The 15,129-nt window shown below is 47.6% G+C and overlaps 7 protein-coding genes across 7 annotated transcripts; 4 read left to right on the top strand and 3 right to left on the bottom strand.

Moving 5' to 3' along the window:
* Nucleotides 1-191: 191 nt before the first annotated feature.
* BO87DRAFT_402015 (putative meiosis protein MEI2) lies at nucleotides 192-2,994 on the top strand (the record flags this gene model as incomplete). Its single annotated transcript, XM_025625651.1, has 11 exons — nucleotides 192-382; nucleotides 413-821; nucleotides 921-1,355; nucleotides 1,411-1,776; nucleotides 1,835-1,870; nucleotides 1,938-2,004; nucleotides 2,126-2,178; nucleotides 2,293-2,321; nucleotides 2,398-2,496; nucleotides 2,601-2,719; nucleotides 2,774-2,994. The coding sequence occupies 11 exons, from the start codon at nucleotides 192-194 to the stop codon at nucleotides 2,992-2,994; spliced, it is 2,025 nt and encodes a 674-aa protein (XP_025474190.1).
* A 905-nt stretch (nucleotides 2,995-3,899) lies between these two features.
* BO87DRAFT_370526 (uncharacterized protein) lies at nucleotides 3,900-4,672 on the top strand (the record flags this gene model as incomplete). The annotated part of the gene is made up of 2 exons (XM_025622032.1): nucleotides 3,900-4,135; nucleotides 4,224-4,672. 2 exons carry the CDS (start codon nucleotides 3,900-3,902, stop codon nucleotides 4,603-4,605), a joined length of 618 nt encoding a protein of 205 aa, XP_025474189.1. The 3' UTR covers nucleotides 4,606-4,672.
* On the bottom strand, nucleotides 4,624-7,794 carry las21 (mannose-ethanolamine phosphotransferase LAS21). The gene is made up of 7 exons (XM_025624462.1): nucleotides 7,517-7,794; nucleotides 7,416-7,460; nucleotides 7,071-7,359; nucleotides 6,881-7,008; nucleotides 6,457-6,827; nucleotides 5,374-6,399; nucleotides 4,624-5,326 (listed from the first exon to the last, which is right to left on the bottom strand). Exons 1-7 carry the CDS (start codon nucleotides 7,714-7,716, stop codon nucleotides 4,740-4,742), a joined length of 2,646 nt encoding a protein of 881 aa, XP_025474188.1. The 5' UTR covers nucleotides 7,717-7,794; the 3' UTR covers nucleotides 4,624-4,739.
* A 280-nt stretch (nucleotides 7,795-8,074) lies between these two features.
* BO87DRAFT_381157 (DUF2423 domain-containing protein) lies at nucleotides 8,075-9,093 on the bottom strand. Its single transcript, XM_025624461.1, has 3 exons — nucleotides 8,724-9,093; nucleotides 8,618-8,665; nucleotides 8,075-8,524 (listed from the first exon to the last, which is right to left on the bottom strand). Exons 1-3 carry the CDS (start codon nucleotides 8,902-8,904, stop codon nucleotides 8,376-8,378), a joined length of 378 nt encoding a protein of 125 aa, XP_025474187.1. The 5' UTR covers nucleotides 8,905-9,093; the 3' UTR covers nucleotides 8,075-8,375.
* A 108-nt stretch (nucleotides 9,094-9,201) lies between these two features.
* On the top strand, nucleotides 9,202-11,649 carry BO87DRAFT_381156 (Siz/PIAS RING finger protein). Its single transcript, XM_025624460.1, has 7 exons — nucleotides 9,202-9,614; nucleotides 9,709-9,924; nucleotides 9,983-10,054; nucleotides 10,115-10,431; nucleotides 10,528-10,633; nucleotides 10,683-10,908; nucleotides 10,968-11,649. The coding sequence occupies exons 1-7, from the start codon at nucleotides 9,467-9,469 to the stop codon at nucleotides 11,476-11,478; spliced, it is 1,596 nt and encodes a 531-aa protein (XP_025474186.1). The 5' UTR covers nucleotides 9,202-9,466; the 3' UTR covers nucleotides 11,479-11,649.
* Nucleotides 11,650-12,065: 416 nt separating this feature from the next.
* BO87DRAFT_450955 (trafficking protein particle complex subunit) lies at nucleotides 12,066-13,256 on the top strand (the record flags this gene model as incomplete). Its single annotated transcript, XM_025628441.1, has 4 exons — nucleotides 12,066-12,295; nucleotides 12,464-12,584; nucleotides 12,668-12,757; nucleotides 12,834-13,256. The coding sequence occupies 4 exons, from the start codon at nucleotides 12,066-12,068 to the stop codon at nucleotides 12,963-12,965; spliced, it is 573 nt and encodes a 190-aa protein (XP_025474185.1). The 3' UTR covers nucleotides 12,966-13,256.
* BO87DRAFT_381153 (malate dehydrogenase) lies at nucleotides 13,136-14,946 on the bottom strand. Its single transcript, XM_025624459.1, has 8 exons — nucleotides 14,882-14,946; nucleotides 14,770-14,801; nucleotides 14,557-14,667; nucleotides 14,394-14,481; nucleotides 13,956-14,333; nucleotides 13,816-13,900; nucleotides 13,618-13,762; nucleotides 13,136-13,557 (listed from the first exon to the last, which is right to left on the bottom strand). The coding sequence occupies exons 1-8, from the start codon at nucleotides 14,892-14,894 to the stop codon at nucleotides 13,417-13,419; spliced, it is 993 nt and encodes a 330-aa protein (XP_025474184.1). The 5' UTR covers nucleotides 14,895-14,946; the 3' UTR covers nucleotides 13,136-13,416.
* Between the last annotated feature and the right edge of the window lie 183 nt (nucleotides 14,947-15,129).

Raw genomic sequence — 15,129 nt, 5'->3', positions numbered from 1 at the left:
ATTGCTTTTTCGGGCAGACTTCTAGGCGGCCGAGGCCTCTACTTCAATATCACGTTTTCCTGGGTTTGTTTGCTGTAAGGTGCTTTTATCCACATCTGACTGTGAGTCTGGGCTCGCTCTCCAAGACAGACCACCCCCGATAAGACAGAAATATCCTATATTCAACTGGATTTTATCAACATCCTCACAGCATGAGGCCAAACGATACGTCCCACAGCTTGAGCAGTCCTGTTTCTACTAATGACATAGGCTCTGCCAATGGGTCCCCTGACACCAAGCTTACAGCATATTCGCCTGAGGATATGCGATCTACCTGCCTTCGCTCTGACTCCAATGTTGGTGATCCATTGGGCGACATTGGCAAACGAAAGTTATACCTGACGTAAGTGTACGATGTCTATCTTGGTTTCAGACCCGTCAGTGACAAGACCAGCTCGTCCTCTGACCCCTTTCTGGTGTCGACGAACACTTCTACCCGTGTTCAACTTTCACCAACGGCAGCAAGCTTCACACCAATTGGCGCGGCAGACAACGTTCTATCTAGGAGCAAGGCACCTTCACTGTCTCGAGGCTTTTCCGGCGTTGGCTATCTAACAGCAAGCTCGGACATTGATCCATGCGAAGCTAGGAATGGCCCTCTCCAGGCCCCGGACAGATACCCACTGAATTATGGAGTCATAGGCAATAGTCAGGCTGATACGAGGAACCGTCCGAATATCATGGACTACCAGACATTCGGCAGCGAGAGCCATAGCCGAGCCCTGGTTATTGAAAATGTGCCGAAAAATCTTACCTATATGTCATTGGCTGGATTTTTCAATGTAAGTGGCCAATTTCAGGAGGAAGAACAAACATATATATCCTGCCCTGATCAAGCTCGGTGAATAGAAAGTTACATTACTGATTTTGATGTTGGACAGCGTCGTGAATTTAGCTCCCTCAGAGGCCCCGTGCTTTCAGAACTCAATTCCATGGGCAAGGTCTATGTCGCATTCACGGACAGTCGGGAAGCGACCAAGGCAATAGAAAAGGTCAAAGTCCTGAGGCCTGAATGGCACATCTCTACGATTGCCCCTAAAGAATATGTCAAGCATGTTGAGCCTTCTCTTCTGCCACAGACTTCTAACTACGAGGGTCAGCTGCTTGTCACCGTCTATTATGACGGCAGAAACCCCAACCTCAACCAGCACACTGTTGCTCGCTCACTTGAAACCCTCTCTATGACATTCGGTGACTTAAGGTCTTTCACATCCTTGCCAACTGAGCAAGAAAATATTGGCGAATTTCATATTGAGTACTTCAACACGCGTGATGCTGAGAACGTTTTGACCACCCTCAATGGGACGTCGGTTGATGTACGCAGACAACCCATTTTCTCTCCTTCCAAGTGGCTAATAAAAGTCGTTAAAGGATTGCATCCTAGACATCTCTCTTTTCAGGCCAGATATAGAAGAGAGAAAGTGCGAGCTGCCATTTACGGCCGAAACATCTTCAAGAGAGGAGTTCCCTCCAGCCGAGGAGGCTTCTTTCACAAAGTCCACATCGTGGACCTCAGTTAGACCGGGTCGTGCTTCCTTCATGGAATTAAGCCCTACCGGTCGTTCCACGGTGCCCCCAGGTGAACATGCTAGTCTCATAGACTGGATGTCTAAGGCTGGTGAAAGGATCTTCCCCTCTCCTCGCCGCGAACTTAGCCGCTATCCTGATTTACGCATGGGCAGCCAAAATGCAGTCGATATAGAGAGAATACGTCTCGGCTTGGATGTCAGAACGACGGTATTATCACCGGCTCATGCTCCCTAGTTTGCTAACTGACATGCGCCTTCATTCACAGATTATGCTCCGCAACATCCCTAATAAAATCGACCAGGTGAGCAAAACTCCATTGGAAAGATACTGTTGTCAATATGCAGACTTGGAAATTCTAATAAGAGAAGGCTATGCTCAAAGCTATTGTGGATGAGACAAGCCATGGAAAATATGACTTTATGTACTTACGGATAGGTGAGTTGATATCCCAGCTCAAACAGGTCGATTTGAACCGACTAACCCCCATGCCATCCCTGCAGATTTCGCAAATAACTGCAAGTATGACTGCCAATATATGGAACGCCGCCATTTTCAGTATCTGACATTGTCTCTGCCAGCGTCGGGTACGCCTTTATAAATTTCGAAGATGTGAGTTTATCTCACCGACCCCGGCAGCCACTACTGACAGATCATTAGCCGATTGATATCATTGATGTTAGTATCGTCCTGGTTCTCTTCATCGAAACCACTAATTCCATGTAGTTTATCAACGCAAGAGCGGGACGAACCTGGTATGCCGAGCCTGAAGGAAATACCACATGTCCATTTTTTTAACGCATGTACAGGAATTGTTTCAACAGTGACAAGGTGGCTGAAGTGTCTTATGCAAGTTCGTACTCGCTTATCCCTAGCAGACTATGGATTATCTAAAACCACAGGTCAGCTATACAAGGAAAAGATTGCTTGGTGCAAAAGTTCCGTAATAGTTCCGTCATGCTGGAACATCCATCATTTCGACCAAAGGTTCATATCATCCCTGCCATCCAGTCGACGTAAATTTGGAGATGAAGCTTATTCTCGCAGATTTTCCAGACCGGCACAGGCCCTCTTGCTGGGACCGAGGATCGCTTTCCTGGACCAGACAACCCTTCCAAAATGCGTCGCAGCATTGAGAATGCGGAACATGTTGGTAAGAGCACATATCTGCGTGCCTTGGAAGAACTACACTCATCAGCATCTCTAGGACTATTTGCTCCGCGCGTCGGTCAGCAGTACCGTGACGAGCAGCGCCGTCGCCGTTCTCAATTCGATCGTGGAACCACTGCAGCCGAGCGCGAAGTAGTATATGTCCGAACATTCGCACCAAGACGTCCCTACGGTGTCGGTAATGGTCTCAGGAGTGGCCCCTGTACTTATCCTGGTATGAAGATGTGGCATGAATCAGTGCACGAAAGCGGACCCTAAGCCTTTCAACTCACCATTCTCAAGGGCTGCTTACTGGCCAGCTGGACTCTCATCTAATCTAGGGAAAAAACCAAGGAAAATTGCCTACATAGCCGTGCCTACGCTTGCGACCCCGGAAAGCGTACTGGTAAAAGTCAACTCCTACCAATCGCTATCCCACCCTTTCAAGTTAGATCTTCCCCGTTTATGTTTTCAGCTTGTTTGTTCTACTTATGTCGAATACCAGCGCTCGATTGGAGCGACGGCCAGCATTTGACCCATGGGAGAAAACCTCATGGCCCTGGTTGGCTTGGTACGGTGTCTCGAATTGTGTCTAAATGTTGGAACCCTTTCTCTGTGAGATTTCGGTGCCCTGCTCCTACTGTTCATTGATCCTTCAGATGTTTGGTAATCTGTGATTTCAAATACATCCAGAAGAATCAAATCATCTTCGTTGCATGGCCTTCTCGTTTTCCCGATGTGGCGGTGAAAATTGCGTTCTAGGCCTCACACGAGGTCACTGTAATCCAGGGGCGCTATAGGTGAAGCGGGGATAATGGAGTACATTTGAATGCTGCTACATAGACTAGGAGGTCGGTACTCGGGTATTCTCCCCGAAGGAGCTAGACCTGTCGACTCTCGGCAAGGTTTCAAAGACTAAGTAATTTAATCCCTAGCGGCGGCTACTCTCATATATTTCGATATCCATCGTCGTTCAAATTCACCACTCTTAACCCACGGTTCGGGAAGTCTGCACAATCAAGTAGGCTCTGAGACCAAAGTCTATTATTACACAATTCAGAGCGCTACATTTACTTGTTGCGTTTTCCTCTCCTTGTGCAACAAAAACCCCGTTTGACACAACACAGGACCGTCCAACTCACGTCCAGGCTAATTATTAACTCTTCTCGTTGTTGCGGCAGAGGATGAATATTGATGTGGATAGAATTTATGCGGTGCATTCTATACTTCATTTGATATTTCATCGAAATAAAAATCAACATCGAGGGACTAAGTGGTGGAAATGGTTGGCGATCCTGAAACGAGTTACCTTGAAGTTCGCCAGATCTCTCGACAGTCGGCAGCCATTTGGCAGTGATAAGTCTCCTGCTGATCAACATAGACATCATTTGGTGACATATCTTATGCCGAAGTGCTATCAGTAAGTTAGGAGAACGATTAACAGACGAAATTTAAATAACCTCGCTTCATGCGACATCGCCGAGGATACTTGCTGATTTAATATCCAGAGCATTCTCCGCAGTTGTTGCCGATGGACAGTTTTCTACTCTGGGGACAGTCTTGATTGCCACCCTTGCCCGTTTGGCAAAAGCCACAGGGATCGATAAGGAGCTGAGATTGTCATCACAAACAGAAAAGGCTTCTACTGGCCCCATCTATGGCATCGATGCGCAACGAAGAGAGGATATGGGAGTCATCCTCTGCCGCCCTGAAGGCTCTTCAACACCAACGCTGCTATCTGAGACTCAAGTTCCGGAGGTTTCACGTCGAGCCCATGATGAGGTGTCTCTAAAGGCTCCGGAAAGCACAGTAGGCTCAAAAAAGAAAAGCATGCGAAAGAAGAAGCGGAAAAAGGATGCCATCGATGATCTATTTGATAGCCTTCTATAGGTGCAAATAGCGGGTCTCGCTGACATGCCTTGAACGGTAGCTAGTAGATATACATCCTAAAGAGCATAACCTATATATGCAGTTTTCCTATCTTTCGGCTTCGGCTCAGTAGAATCCTTCCGTCTGCTTTCATACTATAACAACCCCACTGCTAAATGGTTCGCCAGTTTGGATGATATTACATGCAAGACCTCGCCAAGCAAGTTAACGGCCAAGTGGTTGAGGATGGCCCACGCCATTGCATAGAGGTACTTGGGAGAGAAGACCGTCCAGATGAAAAGATGCGACCTCAGGATCGTGCATGCAGCCATAACCGACATTAATGTGGCTGCCATGTGGAATGTGAGAAGAGCCATGTGACTCTCTCTATCATGCCTAGCCTGACTTAGCCGGAGAACCTGAGCAGCTGATACCCACCATATTGACCCTGCCCAATTACTTATAAATGTTAAGATCCCAACCAAGACGACATTGTAGGTGCCGATGCCATTATATGCATTGGAAAGGTCGACTGTGGCTATTGAATTCGAACCTCCAAATGCGAAGAAGGTCATATACTGCGCGATCAAAGATGTGATAGCTAGCTCGAGGGCAGAAAGATTCATCGTAGCAAGTATATTTGCATGGGCCCTGAGTATTAGAAATATCGGAATGTTCGTAGCTCTTGATTGAGTTACCAAGAAAAGGGTGAGGGCGTCATGGAAGACGGTACTCGGGACCACTGTAATATGTTAGCCGATATCCGAGGCGCGATTGATTTCGACTTGCCTCTCGTCTCACGCAGTTGCGGGGTGTTTCTGATACACATCGAGAATGGAACGAGAAACAGAATCCCGACTACGACCAGCCGCGTAAAGAGGACAGTAGACCCTCCATCGACCCCCCTCTCCCAAAGGACAAGCAAAGCTTCAGGGAGAAGTTCAGGGGAATCTGATGCCACATATAACAGCTTCAACAAAAATGCGCTCAATGCCATTGCGACACAATATAGCTGCCAAAGCTTTGACAGACGGTGGGCTAAGAGATGCCTACAAGTGTTGGCATATGTTAAGATAACGAGAAACCAGAGTATTAGCCGATGGGAAGGGAAAAATGTCCGAGCGATGTCTGGTTCAGTAGCATATTTCTGACCAGTTTGGTTCCAGCGCCTCAGAACCCTATGTGATAGCAGCAGCGCCAACGCACCAAAGTTGGAACAACACAACTCATATAGGCGATAGAATCTTGTATTCCTCTCCTGGGAGGGCATGGAGCAACGTGGAAGAATGGATGATCTTACATGTAGGCAAAATACCCATGCAGTAAACATCCAATTCCAAAATTGTTGCTCTTCCTCAACATAGCTACTAGCGAACATCATGCCACCGTAGCTCAGGATACACAGTGCAAAGAATGCCCCAGCACACCAAGACCTACAGAGCAGAGTATAAATCGTAGGGAGAGGAAGCAGGACAACAAAAGAAGTGATGGCTAAGCCCAGAAGAAGATTTCTGAGATCGTAGTCGCTAGCTGCGCTACTAATTACCTTCTGTGCATGTTTCAAGAACTCAAACAGGGCAGACTCAAGCTCGGAATAAAGATCATTTTTGTCGGCTCCGCCGGAGTTTTGAAGCAAGATATTGACCCGAAACCATGCACAGAGCGCCAGATCAATGCCGGCTAAAGGCCCGGTATCGCAGGCGATATTCATCGAGTTGATATCGAAACTGTGGTTAGGAAACGTCTCCTTCATCTTTCTCAAGATCTGTCGGGAATTTGAGAGTAACACGTCAATTCTTTGCGATCCTGAGCCGGCTATTTATAAGTATGCTTGACATTTTGCGCGCACTAGCAAGGAAGGTGTGCACATACTCGTTTCCCACAAGTCGAGAAGTTCTGGGATAAATACACCCAGACTATTCAATGGTATCGGTAAGCCTAAGAGCCCTGCCAAAGTTGGAGTTATGTCTGTTTGCTCAACGGTTCGGTAATATTGGAAGTCGCTGTGCGAGTCTGTCGGAGACTGTCTGAGGATATCCAAGGCTTGAAACTTAGGAGAAATGAAGAGCAATGCGGGCGATGTCTCACCCACGGATGAACCGCCATGATTTCCGGCATCGTTCATCCCATGGTCACCACATAAGACAAAAAGAGTGGACTGCAAATGTTGTTGCTGCTCCATGCTGGTATATATATTGGCGACAATGGAGTCCATCTCCTGTTGCTTTGTTGTCATGTAAGGGCTATGTAGTACTTGTTAGCCCTCCCCGAAGCCAAAGGCTGGCTGGTCCCTTACCTCTGAGGACCGGCTTTATGCCCAATGTGATCTAATCCAAGGTAATGCATGATGAATGCTGACCAGTCGTCACGGGAAAGCTCAGTAGAGACGTGACGAGTTACATTATTGTCCACTTCGATGAAGTCCTGCGCGAACTAGCTTAGCTCTCCCATTGGATGCACCAATCCGACCGTTGGCATCTACTGACCGATACAAAGAAACTCGTAGTACCGTCTGCTCTTTCGAACATCCCGGGAAAGAGTTTGAGCCAAGTGTCATCACCATACATGACAAGCTGGCCTCCGTTTGCCTTCAACTGTGCCAACCAAGTATCTTGATATGCTAGAGTCGATGAAGTATCGGACTCGGCAATATTCAGGATTACATCCAGAAAAGATGGTTTTGAGCCAGTTGTTATTGCCTTGAGACGAGGCATTGTAACAGTTGGAGAACTAGCATAGGCAGTGAATGGCAGTGCAGCTCCTGATCGAATCAGGCTATAGGAACATAGGTTAGACGGACAGCACCTTGTTTGAGATTTACTATTGCTGACCTTTGGGTAAATAGAAACCCGGAATTATTAGAGTAGACAAAGTCACTGAGTAAATTCAGCTGGAGGCACGAAAAGCCGGGAGCACTTCGAAACATTCATACCTCCTTAGAGCATCGACAACCATGAAAATGACCTTGTCAAAAGCCTTTGGAGTTGCAGTGTAGTTGCCGCCATCTTCGATTTTTGCAAGCCCTGGTATCAATGGCTTATAAGGGAAAAATCCAGACGAAAATACTAAGACTGCTAAGGGGGTTAATACATTGGCGATGATTACCGCCCAACTTCGTGGTAGGATGGCCATTGAGTGTCTATTGTCCTATGAATAGCCTGCGACAACTCGAAACCAGACATCCGAGGCCACCACTTCATGTGAGGTGCGGCATTCGGTTTATGCTATGATTACTAGTAGTAACTGCCGTCGTCCAAGGGGGCAGTCGTCTATATTGATACCATATACCGCCTACTAGATTGGGACTTGTGGGGTTATTATCAGGCATCTAGATAGCACTTCATAGTGGGTATCTCACGAGCATTACTGAAGCCACGCTCCTTTGTTCTAACACTGCATCTGCTGATGCTTTGCAGCTTTGGCAAACAAGTTTTGTATTACGCTCGTGCATGGCAGAGGATGTTTCCTTGAGGTCTTGAGCAGAAGTCTTGAGCATCCGCTTATAGATGAATGGTAGCCATATACTAATCGGCCTTGACGAAGCTAAGATCCATGTTCATATAAACTTTCTACGGCTGAAATACAGGGGATTAGATGCGTGAAAGCATCCACAGATGCTATCGCTCGACTTCGGTCCGGTTTTCTGCTCCTTTCCTAAAATGCCACAGGGAAGCAAAAACAACCAAGACAGTGGTAGTTATATGGCCATCTCTCCCACAGAACGCCAAACTCCATAATTGAACAAAGGCCCGACTATTTCACCACAAATGAAGCAAAACATGCCACGCGTTTCACCGTCTCTTCGTATTTCCTTTGACCTTTGATGGATGAGGACGGAAAACGATGGACGAGCGGGCTTTCTTATGACGTTTCTGAATTCGTCCCGACTTCCTGGTGTGAGCATGGCCACCCTTAGCAGTTCCTTGATCGATATCCATATCTGTGACAGAGCTAGGTTAGCAGGGGGAGCTGGCATAAAATGATTGGCAGAAACAATAACAAAAACGCAAAAACCCAATTGCACCTAGCTTACCTCCAGTGGAATTCAATACGTTGCTAGCTTTTTTGTCACTGTTGTTGTCTAAGTTGCACATAACACGTCAGCTGTAGTTGGAATATCTCGGGGAACTTTCACATACTTGTGGTTGCATCATCCAGTTCCATGCTTGACTTCTCCTCGTTCGGCCGAGGCTGAGAAGCTAGCTCTTGCAGCTTCGCAGAAAGTCTTTCGGTCCTTGCATCGACAGCTGGCCCAAAGACTGTGGCTCGGAGTTTAGCTCTATTGCGCTTGGTAACACTCGCCCGGACGCTCTTTGCCATAGTGCTCGTCAACAGAACCGGAATGGCCAACGAGTTTTATGGGTAAGGTAAAATTTGTAAAAAGCAAATGTAGCGGTATTAATGATCGATACTATGTAAGATCTGGAATCTTCATCCAGAGATCAAGTGTGTGTAGTGCAAAGTTTTTGCAAAATTCGCCGCCTCTATTTGCCGGTTTGCCTTTTTTTTTTTGTTCCACCACTTTTTTTTTCTTTGGGAGGGGACTTCGTAACATAAGCGCGGTGGATAATCTTATGTCATCACATTGAGAGGCTCTTCTCACCTCCGCAATCGCCGCCGGCCTGGTCGATCGTATAGGTTGTCATTGGCATCTAGCTCACTCAGTGCCTTTTCTTGTTAACTTTTGACGGCCTCAAATACCTCGTCAAGGACTTGAGCAACCACGTCCCCCCGTCTCCGTCTGTTTAACTTCCTGGAGTATTGAGATGTCTCTGAACAGCGTTGTTGAGCATAGCGCAACTGTCTTGAGCCATCTTTCTTCCTGAGATAACGCCTGCATGCTCATATAGTCACTGGCTAGCCTTCTTTTTAAACCCTAGCCATGGCCTCTACTGGTCAATTACCAGATACACAAACCCTTGTTGCCCTAGTCAAGACATTGACCAACGCGCAGCTCAAGGATATCCTCAGGAACGAAGGGCTTGCTGTCTCAGGAGTGAAAGCTTCATTGCAGCTACGGATCATTGACTGTTAGTTATACCTTGTTTTATAAGGCTTATATTTTCTAGGCCTCGTCCAAAGATAATATTTGCGAAGTCGTTAACTATTCTTGAAACACAATAGACATTGAGAGACTCAACCAAGGAGGCCATGTTGAACAGTACGATGACTTGAGGAAATTCATCTATGCCACGGCACGTCGGCCAATGCCTACGTCTCCAACCACGCAAGCAGTCTCCAGCCAACACTATCAACCACAAACCGTCAATCAACCTTTGCTCACGCAGCATAGACCATCACCTTTGAGCATACCAATGCCATCGCATGGACACACATCTGGTACCCACTTATATGTTCGTTTGCTCTGCGGCCGGGATGGTTTCTCACTCTCATACAGGTCGTTTAACTTTCAAAGACAGCCCATTCTATACCGTCATAGAGCCGTTGACTTCTGCCTCGGAATGCAAAGGTGGGACACCGGCAGTCTATTCCTATTTCAGTGACGGTTCACATCTAATAATTCTTCCAGTACGGGAACAAACTAGGGACAGCGTGGAACTCAAAGTTATTCTTACACCAACCGTGGCGACTAGGCTACAGGCGGACCCCAATATTCGGGTGATGGTGTATTGTGCTGCAGACACGGGTCTTAATCAGTATACCAAATCCGACATCGCATTTCCGCACCAAGTTGAACTAAAGGCCAACCTGGATGAAGTGAAAGCCAACCTAAGGGGCTTGAAAAATAAGCCCGGTACAACAAGGCCAGCAGATGTAACACAATATATTCGCAAGAAACCAGGCTACCCGAATAATATTGTCATGACATACGCCCTTACGCAAAAGGCAAGTATAGGACCCCCGTTCACACCTTCACAGCATGATACTCGCTGGACTTTAACTTGGGGCTCTACCAAAAGAAGCTTAGCTAACAGAGTTTAGCGCTTTTTTGTTCTGGTCAACCTTGTCCAGCGACATCCGGTCGAAGAGCTTGTTGCCGAATTGAAACGGAGGAAGACAATTTCGAAGGAGCAGGTCTTGCGAGAAAGTACGCGCCCGGAACTATCATTGACGGGGTCATTGCTAATGCTCTACAGTGAGGAATAAAGCTGGGGATTCAGATATTGTCGCCACATCCAGTGTTATGTCGCTCAAGTGCCCTTTATCAACACTCCGAATAGAGGTTCCCTGTCGTTCTGTAATTTGCACGCACAATCAATGTTTTGACGCATCCTCATTTTTGCAACTCCAGGAACAGGCCCCAACTTGGTCGTGTCCTGTCTGTTCTAAAGCGACGAGTTTTGAATCGCTGCAGATTGACCAGTAAGGCAGAATCTCTTGACTCAAAATCTTTGTGCAGTTAGTGACATTCTATTACATAGGTACGTCGATGATATACTTCGTTCAACATCTCTAGATGTCGAACAAGTTATCATAGAGCCAGATGGTCAATGGTCTAGCCCCAACCAGGAAGACTCTGCCAAAGTGGGCGGATTTACTCCGGCGACAGATGATGACGACGAGTTGATTGAAATAAGGGAACCCGGGGTTACGCCAATCAAGCGAGAGTCATTCCCACCTACATCTCTTTACGTACACCAAACACCTACTCAGTCCCGAGAACCCTCAGCAACGTCATCTGCAGTTTATTTGTCGACAAACAAGCGTAATGCTGCCCAGGTGATCGACCTTACAGGAAGTGATGAGGAGGATGACACTCCGGTCAGACCTGTAAAGCGGCCAGCGTTTAATCAGATGAACCGGCCCTCGTCTCAGCAGGATTTTTGCAGCCCTTACAGCGGTGGCTATGTTAACGGAGACATCCAACTACCCAGCCAGCCTAGTTCTGATTTTCTTAGTCATGCCGGTGGTTATGATGCACGCAGTTATTGAAGCATACTTGCATGGTGTTGGGCGCATTCGGTTTCATGGGTATATCCACTACGCGAATTTATTGGGAGCATTGGACAAAGCATAATAGGGAAACAATGTTCTTTCAACTTCGATGGCCAACTAACATTTAGATCCAATCTTCGTTTCACCAAAAACAAAACAAAAAAAAAGCCATATCTATCGGTCTCACAACGTCACTTACGGGGAACCTACGTAATTAGCGGAGTCCTTATAAAAGTCTCTTATAAAAGTCTCCGTTGTAAATAATCCGCTGCGTTGGACCCTAGTGCTTCATTGTAGAAGGAAAGCACTCATTATGCCGGCTTATTCATCAGAGTAAGGGGGCATGTCGGCATGACTGGAAGGTACTTCGTAAGTAGATAGGGGCCGCTCCGTCGGAGCTTGCGATATGTCGGCGGTCACCATGCTTGGCTGGCCTACTCCGAGCCGCATAATCTCCGCAAAACAACAGGGTACAACAGTTATCTGCTATCACAAATTCACCGAGTTCACTTCATTCGAGTCATCAGACCACCTTACAATAATCAGGCTACCCCACAAACGTGGCCACCGTAACACCTTTTACAATGTCGTTGGATGCACCGGCTTCATCCCTCAATGCTTCAGATCCACACGCGCGGCTCCTGGGTGCCTCATGCCTTGATTTCCTCCTGATAGAGCTCGTCCCTATGGCGGAGCGTTTAGCGAAGGAACTTGCTTCAGAAGATAAGCTACCAGATGATGAAGAAATCCGGGAAACTACATTCTTTCGCCTCGAATCTCTAGGTTACAGGGTTGGACAAGGGTTGGCTGAACGGTACGCTTGAAACCCCGCGATTTGAGTTTGAGACGTCTCTTCGGTCGTCCAAGTTATGCAACTATCTGCCGCAAGAGTGCGCATCAGTGAAACAGGATCACCGACAGATTCGCAGGTGTGCTATTGATCGAAGTCCCGCAGCTAACGCGTATCCGTTGTCCACCGGAGCAGATTCTCCCGCGATCGCCCACGATTCGCAGATAACCTGGATGTCATAAAGTTTCTGTGCAAGGACTTGTGGACGATACTATTTAAGAAGCAGGTGGATAACCTGAAAACGAATCACCGGGTAGGCAGAACCAAATGCGCTCTCAAATCCCTTTGAAGTGCCCTGGTTGGTTTTTTTGGGGAGGCTAATATGTGCACTGTCAGGGCGTGTATGTCTTGACTGACAACTCATTTCGACCATTTGCAAGAATGAGTACATCTGTGCGAAGCGAGGCGGTTTCTATGGCTCAAGCGGTACGTTTGTCCCAAAATATACATTTTTCCCCAAGGGTCAGCCGTACATGATCTAACGACTTGCGGTGTATTATAGTATTTATGGTTTCCATGCGGCGTTATTCGCGGTGCTTTATCAAACCTCGGTATTACAACCACTGTTCAAGCGGAATCTACAGAGCTTCCAGGCGCAACCTTCCAAATCAAAACCGTCAACCCCAAGCCCTGAAGGCGTTCGGACATAGGCGACTTTGAACCTCATTCAGACCGCCAATTGTACGATATGCGTTCGTCATAGGAGGGCTTGGATGACACTCACATGCAGCACTCCAGGGATATCTGCTGGAGCTACAGTTCTCCCCAACGAATTGCTGGGTAATCCTACATTCAAGTGCGGGCATGAAGAATACAAGGTTTTATCATTTAAACAGGTCACTCGTATCTCGAAGTCATAAATCCTGAGTCAGAGCAATCCATCGACCATCGCCCATTCGTCTGCAGAGCACATATTCAAAGCCTATCTCCCCAGGATAACAATGATTAGCAGGGCTCCTTCCATGTCCGTGAACTTGTGATGCAACCACCGAAAGATATCACCCCGGTGGTAAAGAGGTGCGATATTGGCATATCACCTATTGATGATTGGGAATCCTGTGACTCAGGGACTGGGGTGGGCGCGTTTACTTTGGTGGAGGGTTCTTGACGAATTCGATACCCTTTTCGATGTTGCCCTTCAAGCCCTCGGTGCAGGTCTTAATGAGCTTCTTTTCCTGCTCGGTCACGCCCTCAAGAACATTGATGGCCTTCTCAGCTCCGTTGGTCTGTTTTTTTCTAGTCAGAGTGATGTCCGATATTCAAATATGACGTAATGAATGACTTACGCCAAGTTCTACAAGGGTAGAGAAGAACTCCAAGCCGGTGGCCTTGGAAATCTCTTCACCGCCAGTGACACCAGGCAGATAGACAAAGGTAGGCTCGACGATACCCGACTGGCCTTGAGAAGCCTTGATAACGCTCTGAGCGAATCTTAATATGAGGTTAGCTCTGACACCAAAAGTTTGTAAATGAGGGACTCAAACCTGAAGCCAGCGTAGGCCATAGACAGGGTCGCGGAGCCGGCACCATCCTTGGCCTTGACAACCTCATCTCCACCGAACTGAACGCCTGCATATAGTTCAGTAAACATTTCAATCGCTAAGAGTCTGCGCAGTTCACTTACGGTTGACGAGCGCATCGTACTTGTCTGCGGGGATCTGGAAAGCGGGGGCTGCCTTGCTGAAGAGGGGAACAATAGTCTCTCCCGAGTGGCCACCGACAACTGGGATGCGCACAGCAGATGGGTCCTTGTGGCCTGAGTATTCCTGGACAAAGGTCTCCGCGCGGACAACATCCAGAGTGGTAACACCAAAGAGACGCTTAGGGTCAAAGACGCCAGCGGCCTTGAGGACCTCTGCGGCGATGGGAACAGTAGAATTGACAGGGTTGGAGATGATCAAAACAAACGCCTTGGGGCAGTACTCGGCGATGCCCTTGACCAGATCGCGCACAATACCGGCGTTGATCTTGAACAGATCATCACGAGTCATTCCAGGCTTGCCTATTAACAACAACTTTGTCAGTCAGAAGCACCTCGGAACATGAGAGGTGGTTCACTCACGGGGAATTCCAGCAGGGATGACAACAATGTCAGCACCGGTCAAGGCGTGCTTCAATCCATCATCCTTAGGCAGGAATCCGGAAATTTTCTATCGACAATGTCAGAAATAAAGCCAGATTGTTTTGTGGAGATAGGGAGCGGGTTGTGACACGGCCACACATACAGCAACAGAGGAGATGTGAGAAAGGTCGGCAGCGACACCGGGGGTGTTCACAACATCGTAGAGCGCGAGGTCGTCAACCAGGGGGCTTGTCTTAAGCAGGAGAGACAGAGGCTAATCAATCAGAAGCACATGGGCAGTCAGTAAAAGTTAAAGAAGGTAACAGGCCTGCATCGCGGGCTGCAGTTCTGGTAGGGGCAAATGAGGGGCACGTACCTGGCCAATGCCACCAGATGCTCCAAGAACAGCTGTCGAAATGGATTTAGTCCGGGGTCGTTCTCGTTTTAAAAAGCGGGGTCAAAATGCAGGCGCCGTGAAGACCACTCACCCGCTTTAACCATTGTGATTTTTGAGAACTTCTCTTGTGATAACTGTGACAAATCTATACACAAAGGTGAAGAGGAGCACGCAAGATTAGTGTGGGTATCAAACAAAAGGAAGAGAGAGATGTTCAAGAGTGAAAGAGGAGAAGAAGTTTGGGAAGGAACTAGTAGGGAGGAGGGGGGGAACACCCAGATGATAAAAAAAAAAAGGAAAAATAAACGAATGAACAGGGGGAGGGAGGGGAAGAGGGGG

Source organism: Aspergillus neoniger (assembly GCF_003184625.1).
Source record: "Aspergillus neoniger CBS 115656 unplaced genomic scaffold BO87scaffold_61, whole genome shotgun sequence".
NCBI lineage: Eukaryota > Fungi > Ascomycota > Eurotiomycetes > Eurotiales > Aspergillaceae > Aspergillus > Aspergillus neoniger.
This window is presented reverse-complemented; position numbering and strand designations above follow the sequence as displayed.

Excerpts from the sequence above, each read along its gene's own strand:
- las21 (XM_025624462.1), bottom strand. The coding sequence starts at position 7,716 with ATGGCCATCCTACCACGAAGTTGGGCGGTAATCATCGCCAATGTATTA. Across the intron at positions 7,360-7,415 it reads GGGTTTCTATTTACCCAAAG|CCTGATTCGATCAGGAGCTG; the intron begins GTCAGCAATAGT and ends ATGTTCCTATAG. Across the intron at positions 6,400-6,456 it reads TCTCGACTTGTGGGAAACGA|CCGGCTCAGGATCGCAAAGA; the intron begins GTATGTGCACAC and ends ACTTATAAATAG.
- BO87DRAFT_381157 (XM_025624461.1), bottom strand. The coding sequence starts at position 8,904 with ATGGCAAAGAGCGTCCGGGCGAGTGTTACCAAGCGCAATAGAGCTAAA. Across the intron at positions 8,666-8,723 it reads ACTGGATGATGCAACCACAA|ACAACAACAGTGACAAAAAA; the intron begins GTATGTGAAAGT and ends TGTGCAACTTAG. Across the intron at positions 8,525-8,617 it reads CGTATTGAATTCCACTGGAG|ATATGGATATCGATCAAGGA; the intron begins GTAAGCTAGGTG and ends GCTCTGTCACAG.
- BO87DRAFT_381156 (XM_025624460.1), top strand. The coding sequence starts at position 9,467 with ATGGCCTCTACTGGTCAATTACCAGATACACAAACCCTTGTTGCCCTA. Across the intron at positions 10,055-10,114 it reads TTCTGCCTCGGAATGCAAAG|TACGGGAACAAACTAGGGAC; the intron begins GTGGGACACCGG and ends TAATTCTTCCAG. Across the intron at positions 10,432-10,527 it reads CATACGCCCTTACGCAAAAG|CGCTTTTTTGTTCTGGTCAA; the intron begins GCAAGTATAGGA and ends AACAGAGTTTAG.
- BO87DRAFT_381153 (XM_025624459.1), bottom strand. Across the intron at positions 14,668-14,769 it reads CATCTGGTGGCATTGGCCAG|CCTCTGTCTCTCCTGCTTAA; the intron begins GTACGTGCCCCT and ends CTGATTGATTAG. Across the intron at positions 13,763-13,815 it reads ATGGCCTACGCTGGCTTCAG|ATTCGCTCAGAGCGTTATCA; the intron begins GTTTGAGTCCCT and ends CCTCATATTAAG.